Source organism: Ipomoea nil, unplaced genomic scaffold (assembly GCF_001879475.1).
Source record: "Ipomoea nil cultivar Tokyo-kokei standard unplaced genomic scaffold, Asagao_1.1 scaffold0114, whole genome shotgun sequence".
Taxonomy (NCBI): domain Eukaryota; kingdom Viridiplantae; phylum Streptophyta; class Magnoliopsida; order Solanales; family Convolvulaceae; genus Ipomoea; species Ipomoea nil.
The window spans coordinates 3207918-3215925 of NW_017616542.1; the positions used below are offsets into that span (position 1 = coordinate 3207918).

The 8008-nt window shown below is 34.9% G+C and overlaps 1 protein-coding gene across 1 annotated transcript; it reads left to right on the forward strand.

Moving 5' to 3' along the window:
* Positions 1-6227: 6227 nt before the first annotated feature.
* LOC109154184 lies at positions 6228-7185 on the forward strand. Its single transcript, XM_019302053.1, has 2 exons — positions 6228-6989; positions 7099-7185. Exons 1-2 carry the CDS (start codon positions 6228-6230, stop codon positions 7183-7185), a joined length of 849 nt encoding a protein of 282 aa, XP_019157598.1.
* Positions 7186-8008: the final 823 nt, after the last annotated feature.

Consider the following 8008-nt stretch of genomic DNA (forward strand, 5'->3'; position numbering starts at 1 on the left):
GTTTTGCACTCTGCCTGATACATGCTCAACAGTTGAATATATTTCAACAAACTTGGTTATCTCAATTGATCACAATTACCCTTTAACTAGGAATTATAGGTATTTCAATATGACTCAACCAAGAGTTTAAATAATATATATACAAGTGCTCATTGTTAGTAAGCTATAGAAATAATGTTGTCCACATGCTACATCAAGTTGAACAACATAATCACAAAATTCACATCATATTCTTATAAGAAATTAATCTCATACAAAAAGAATATGTTTAAGTTCATGTTTATTCGGAATATCTCTCAACAATGAGACTTCAGAGTTGCCACGAGCACAATTTTTCCTTCCCTTAAAGAATTTAAAACTCATATAAAGCATTCATAGGATGCAGATCAATCTTACTATTGCAGTACTTCAACAACTTTTATTGCAAGGCTTTGATTGTATTAGCAACATATGAAAGTCATCCTCATTTAAGGTAAAGATCAAGTGGCGCTCTAACTAGCCTGCATGATCAACACCCTACTTCTTAAAAACTCCCAGGTCGAGTGGTGAAACCGAAGTTTACTTAAAAACCATCTTCCTAGACAGAGTGTTCAAGAATGATGACTTTTCCATGTTCTCACTAAATTACAATTGAAGCCTATGATATAAAAAAAAGAGCATATATCTATGCACGAATTATTTCAATTAATGTCATTAGTATTCAAAATACTAAAGAAATAAGTACTACTAAGTAATCAAAATCTAGACTGCTCAACTAGAATTCAGTACTAAGATAACCATACTTCATGTGAACCATTTAGAACTAGAGCAAATATAGTTACTCAAAATAACTATTTATTTAAAGAGACTCAATACTCATCTTGCTCTGTCAGATTGACTTTTGCTAGTTTTGCCCTTGTGATGGTAGCACTGGTGTGCTCGGTGTCCTTGCTTTCTGCACGCAAAACACCTCCCTTTAAACTTCTTGATTTTTCTACTCCTTACGTTGTAGACGGTTCTGACACTTTGATTTTCAGTTCCATTGGCACCGTACTTTTCTGACAGTGATTCCCAAATGACTTTTGCCGAATCTTGTTTGACATAGATGTCGAACAAATCGTCATTCATTTGTGACAGCAAGTATCCTCTGGCTGCCGCATTGTCATTTCTAAATTGAATCAGAGTTACACCCGGTTCTTGACCCGGAATGTAATCTATTTCAGGATTGCTTTCTCTCGATTCTTCACCCGGAGTGTAATCAGGTTCATGATTACATTTTGTAGCACCAAACGGAGAGAACACTGTTGGAGTAGGTTCAGGTGCAACTGAATATAGCACGTAAACCAACTTTAATTGTTCAAAAAGAATAAACATTCTTTGAGCCCATCTGTTGTAATTTCTCCCATCAAGCGCGGTGATTTTTGATAGATCCAGTATGACAGAAGGTGTCATAACGCTAAAGGTTGACTGTTGCAAAATAACGCTTTTAACTGTTGGGGAAAATTGCAACGCCAACGCTCGATCTGGAAGCCTTTTAAGACGCACGGACACTACGGATGTATGGTAGAAAGAAAATCTGTGCCGTGTTATAATAACACTACCTTAAAAGCGTTATTTGCCGGGTAACGGTGCAGATAGAACCCTGGCACGCTTTCGACCGGCTACACAGACCTACTACGGATAGCTTGCACTAGCAATCGCGTAGGCGAACCTCACTATTGCTCAGACGACGGGAGGGAGAAGGAGAATCGAATAAATGACTCGAATTCAAGGTGTGTTTTGAAACGATGTTGGGGGCTGCTATTTATAGTAAGCAGCCCCCTCATCCCTTCCACAAAAGTGGAAGGGACGTACATTGTCCACAAACTAGCGCCATATGCGCTGTCCACAAGACTAGCGCACAAGGCGCTATGCCACCCACCAAAAACACCACAAAGCTAAGCACATTCTCCAAGCTTTAATTTTCCAACAGAAAGAACAAAGTTTAAGATAAGAATCTGAAAAAATATCTTGAGTAAAATTTTGAAAATATATATTTTCTGTCAAAATGGGTTATTTTTCCTTTAACTAGAATGAGTATTTTTGATTGAGTTATACTACATGAACTTACCAAGCTTACTCTCTAAATTTTACTTTCTGATATGGCGGGCACTGATAAGCTAAGCTACCTTTTTCATGTGGATCTCAATACAAATGTCTACATCAAAGTTTGTATGTTGGAGTAAAAATTAAAATGAGAGTACACATAATATTTTCCTTTTTCATTGATAGCCTAACATTGACAATTTCAAAAAATAAGTTTCCTAACTCATTTTTTGAATTTTCAAATGGACTCATCTTAAAAACTTAGTTAAGAGTGTTACTAGGTGATTGGATTGGTAGGTAGAAAAATTCACATTTGATTCATCACCGATGGATTACCTATTTAATCAAGAAATTATTTGATAGGACAATTAATCAATTATGTAGCATCATGTTAAATGATATTTTAAAAAAAAAAAATTCTAATTTTTCAATAAAGTTTTCAAAATTATTTCGTAAGTTACCTTTATTTCAATTCTTCAGTTTTTTTTCTCTTCACATATTTTAATTTAGAATAGGAGAACGAAACATGTACACAAATAAACATATTTTTTTAAATGTTATTTTCTTGACAAAAATATAGAATTTTTCGCATTTGTCAACTGTACTACTTTATAAATAAATGGTATTAGTAGAGTGGATGTGTATCATACAAACTAAGGTTTCGTTATAGTTAGAAATTTAAATAAAACCACCTACTTAGAATTATGAATGTATGAGGCAAAACATGCAAAGCTAATTGACGAGTGACGACCAATTATTATTTGACCATATACATTATATAAAAATAAAATAAAGAAAGAAAGAAAATGTGATCCAATGATATCATGCATGAAATCACACTCAACCCAAATTTCCAAATCTTACAACTTGGGTGACATGTCGTATGTTGATTGGCAGTTGTGCATATGTGGTGGTAAGTGGAAGTCATGGTGGGATCCTCGGAAGCTTCTAAAAGACAGCTTGAATGATGCCATCTTTTCTTCTACTCCCAACTGATGTTAAGTACTATTTGGTAGTATATGTTTAATGTTTCATAACTTTCATTATGTTAATTAATCTACTTACGTTGTTCGTCGTCAACCCCGACCATACGAAGTGGGCAAGGCACATACCGCATGGCTTTGAAGTTTGAAGTTATCCAACCCACACCCCCCACCTATTCATTCATTCATTCATTCATCAATCCACTCAAAGTTGTAATTATATATGAAATGTGAAATTAATTAAAATCATATTTTATTTGTTAAATCAACTGATGTCTAGTTAAATTATAGATGATATTTAAGATGGTAGACTCGAGCCAATAGTAAAAATATAATAAAAACGACAGTTACGTTTTTTATCAGGACTCGTGCTTTGAGTTCAAGAAAAAATATGTCTCTACATAACCTAATTTTTTAATAGAAAGACTTTATGCAATTTTAGTTCTGACGTTTCTGAGTGGGCATTAATTACAATTAGATAGCTTTGAAGTTGGAAGTCATGCATGCAACCCACACCCCACTTATTAATTCATTTATTTATCAATCAACTACTCAAAGTTATAATTAAGAAATGTCAAAGTAATATCATATTCTATTTTATCTATTAAATTAGTCAATGTCTAAGTAAACGATATTTAAGTTGATGACTTGATTAGCCGATGTCTAGTTAAATGATATTCAAGTTGATAGGCTCAAGCCAATAGCAAAACTATATATGGCCTTGTGCTATCACTCGAGAATGGTGCTTAAGTTCAAGAAAAAGCATATCTTTGCACGACCTATTTTTGGAATGTATTCAAGTAGGTAGGTGTATGACAATATGTCCTCAAATGAGTGGGGCTCGATCAACTACTTGAACGCAATACTTTAAACAAAGATTTAGCATGCCCAGGCCAAGGGTGAAGTTGAGTTCACCCCTTGTCCTTCACCACTTGAGTATGAAAGAGAATCTCAATACTACACAATTCAAATTCTTTAAAATGTTGAATTGTATATATACTAGCTAGTGTAAACTCATATTTCTTCAAAGTGGAACAAATGCTACTTAAAAGCGGTCTTCTAGGGTCTAAATTTTTCAACTCAATGCGTACACTTCGAAAATCAAATCATTTAAAAATTATCAATTTTGAGCCAGAGAATTTGAATTTACTTTAACCAAATCGAAATTATAAATGAACTCCACTCAAATTAATACCTCAAAATGGTAACTTAAAATGCCCATTTTTATTAATTTTTCCAACATGACATAACTACGATTTATGACTAATTTGAGTTTTATTTTAAAATTTATTTTTTTCTAGAAAGTTACAGAAATGGCTATTACACCCCACAAGAATTGTTGCATTGTGGGGACAGTTTAAATTAGTTCGTGAAGCAATACTAGTGCGCTTTTCTAAAGTACGAATTTTGAATAACGTGTAAACTATGCCATCGAAAAAGGAAAAGACCAATTAATATATAAGACAAAAAAATAAAAATAAAAAATAAAAAAATCATTCTTCCCTTTTGAGGTTATCAAGCATCCAAGCCCCATGTTACTTATAAGATTCATTATTTAGCTACATATGGTCAGGGAGGGGGGGTGGGGGGGGGGAGAAGGGGGCAGAACCTAGATTTAAAGGTGGTTTTTTTTTTTTTTTTTTTTTTTTTTTTCTAGATTTAAAGGTGGTTTTGTGTTTTCTTACTAATTAACCTTTTTTCTTTTTGAAAGTAATGGCAAAATATATATTTATCGAGAATATTTGTATTGAGAAAATTATTACATATGTTTGGTGTTATACAGAAAATGTAACAATTAAATTATGTAAGCAATTATTTTAAATATTTAGTTTGTTTTGAATTTTTCAATGATGAACTCTAATATAATATTGTTATATGTAAATAACAAAAATGTCTGGTGGGTTATAAGCTCTCTTACCCTTTCACTATTATCTTTCTTTATACAGTTGCAACCGCAAGAAATGTAAAGAGAATTACGTACTTATTATGATATATGTTTTTCTAGCGCTAAAAAGAGAAAATAAATAATTTGATAAAAATTATACATTCCGACCTATCCAAGAATAAGAAACCTACAATCCCCTCCCTCCCTTGGGTTGGATTTACTTTTCTTGATACTAAACTTTTTCATATCAAAGTCAATGCTTTCATTATAAAATTGGAATTGGTTGGAATCTTAATTTTCAACTGAAAATTAAAATTTTAATTTTCGACCACACATAATAGATTTTTAGGCATAAATGTTAAGGAAAAAAAAATGTAGAAAGAGTCACTGGCCTACACACGATTTATGACCACTCGCCAAGGATTTCTAACAATGAATAATAAATACGAGTTAGAGTGAGAGTCATCTACTAATCTGGTCTTGTCGTAATCACATCGTACCATATAAGTTTCACAAACAACAATGAATATTGACTTAATTAGTGTAATTGAGTCATGATATGATATCCTCGATCGTTCGGATGCACCTAAGTTAGGTTTGCGTGTGAAAAGCGGTGTGAAGGAATTTTGGAACTTAGAATTGATGAATTAAGGAAGAAGAGTACAAAGAATAGAAGCGTGTCAAAGTTGTGCATTGAGGGGTGCATGCATGCAATTGGGTGGATCTTAATCTTGTTCTTTACGAAGATTCAAACGACGCAGACCAATACTGGTTGACTAACTAAGCATGCAATTTATATTGAATCTTTGAAGACCATAAATTAAACAACCATTTTGGCTTTCACCCCTTTAAAACGACACCCATGATGTTGTCTTCGCCCAATTAAGTAACGCCAACCAGGATTTCCGTTTACCACTGTTATTGAATACTCCACCTATACACTATTGCATTCTTTAAGTTCTCCTTAAATTATTATACTTTTTATAATATTATTATATGACCAAATTAAACTTCTATAGTACTATTTGACAGTCTTGTCATCTTGTATTTGATATCTATATAAATCTAATAAGAGTCAATAAAGTGATAAGAGATAATATAGTGTTTGGTTGTTGTTAGTTTGTTAAGTTTGTTTCGTATTTATTGCTGTGGTTACCTTGAGTTTAGTAGTTTTAGTTTCACCTTTGTAGTATAAATATCTCTTCTGGATACCATTAGACCACATAGTCCTGGTATCAAGAGCTATTCGATCTAAACTATATTTTTTTTTCCCTTCACCTTAAGTTCTATTTTCCATGGCTGCTAATGATGCAAATACTCAACCTACTGTCTCCCCCACTCCAGTTAATCCGGTACCTAATGTTGAAGGTGCTAATACCATTCCTAATCATCTTGAACCTAGCCAACCACTAATTGTGGTTACATTTCATAACATTCAAAAACTCACTTCCTCCAACTATCTCACATGGAAAATTCAGCTTGAAGCCATTCTTATTGGCTATGATCTTAAACATTTTATTGATGGCAGTAAACTCATCCCAACTGCTACTATCACTGTGCAAGATCGCGTACTTCCAAATCCTGCTTATTCCACTTGGATACGCCAAGATAAGCTCATTTTTGGCGCTATAGCTGGTACTTTGTCCTCAGCTGTCGGGCCTCTCATTTCGAGTGCCCAAACTTCTCACGAGGCATGGAATATCCTAGCAAATACTTATGCTCGCCCCACCCGTGGTCACATAAAGCAACTCAAGGATCAACTCAAGAATATCATCAAAGGCGGCTCCACAATTACCGAGTACATACACCAAATCAAGAGAGTTGTTGATGAACTTGCCCTTTTAGGAAAACCCATGGAACCTGAAGATATCACAGACAAAATTCTTGATGGTCTGGATTCTGATTACCAATCTGTTATTGATGCTGTTAATGGACGTGACTCCATCATCTCGTTTGAAGAGTTGCATGAAAAGTTAATTAACAAAGAACTTGCTCTACACCGTGTAACTCCTCCTACCACGTTTCCAGCTACAGCTCATCCCACTCAAACTCGACCAGTAAGCAATTTTCAGACTCGGCAACCCTCATATCCCCGCTTCACCAACAATTCATCCCGGCCTGCTCCAAAACCCTTTCTTGGTCGCTGCCAGTGGTGTAATGTTCAAGGTCATGTTCTTTTTCATTGTTCTGTCTTTCGTGGACAGTACCCAAATATTCAGTTTCCCCCTCGTCCTACACGCAAACGAGAGGTAAAACCACAGGCTCATGTTGCTGCCACCTCACCAGTTGCACCCTCCTGGTTGCTAGACAGTGGTGCCTCCCATCATGTTACCACGGATCTTTCAAATCTTGCTCTTCACACACCATATGATGGTACAGATGAAGTTATGATAGGGAACGGTTCTGGTCTTCCCATCTCACATACTGGTTTTGTTTCTCTCCCTTCTACATCTAAGTCATTTTCCCTTTCTAATGTTTTGTGTGTTCCCACCATGTGTCGAAATGTTATCTCTATTTCACAATTTTGTCGTGATAATAATTCCCTTATTGAGTTCTCACCCACTACCTTTTGTGTTAAGGACATTCAGACGGGGGCACCCCTCCTAACCGGACCATCTAAAAATGGAGTTTATGAGTGGCCGACGTCTCCTAGTGTGTCTACTCATGTCTTCACCACAATGGTTTGTGACAATAATTGGCATCATCGCTTAGGTCATCCCTCCGCTCCCATCCTCGACCAACTATTGGTTCGTTTAGGCATTTCTAATTCTTTTGCTCAGTCACATTGTAATGCATGTCTTAGCAATAAAAGTCATAAACTTCCCTTTAAAAACTCCACTCTTACTACAGCAGAACCGCTTGAGGTTGTGTTCAGTGATGTTTGGACTTCTCCACTACATTCCTTTGATAATTACAAATATTATATTATTTTTGTAGATCACTATACAAAATATGTATGGTTGCATCCACTCAAGCGGAAGTCTGACACATATGATGTGTTTGTACGCTTTAAGTTGATTGTTGAGAAATTTTTTAATAAAACACTTCGAACCTTGTACTCTGACAATGGTGGTGA

What these genes read in the sequence shown, in the direction of transcription:
- LOC109154184 (XM_019302053.1), top strand. Translation starts at nt 6,228, where the DNA reads ATGGCTGCTAATGATGCAAATACTCAACCTACTGTCTCCCCCACTCCA. An exon ending in ATCCCACTCAAACTCGACCA is followed by an intron (nt 6,990 to 7,098) that starts GTAAGCAATTTT and finishes GTAATGTTCAAG; the next exon opens with GTCATGTTCTTTTTCATTGT.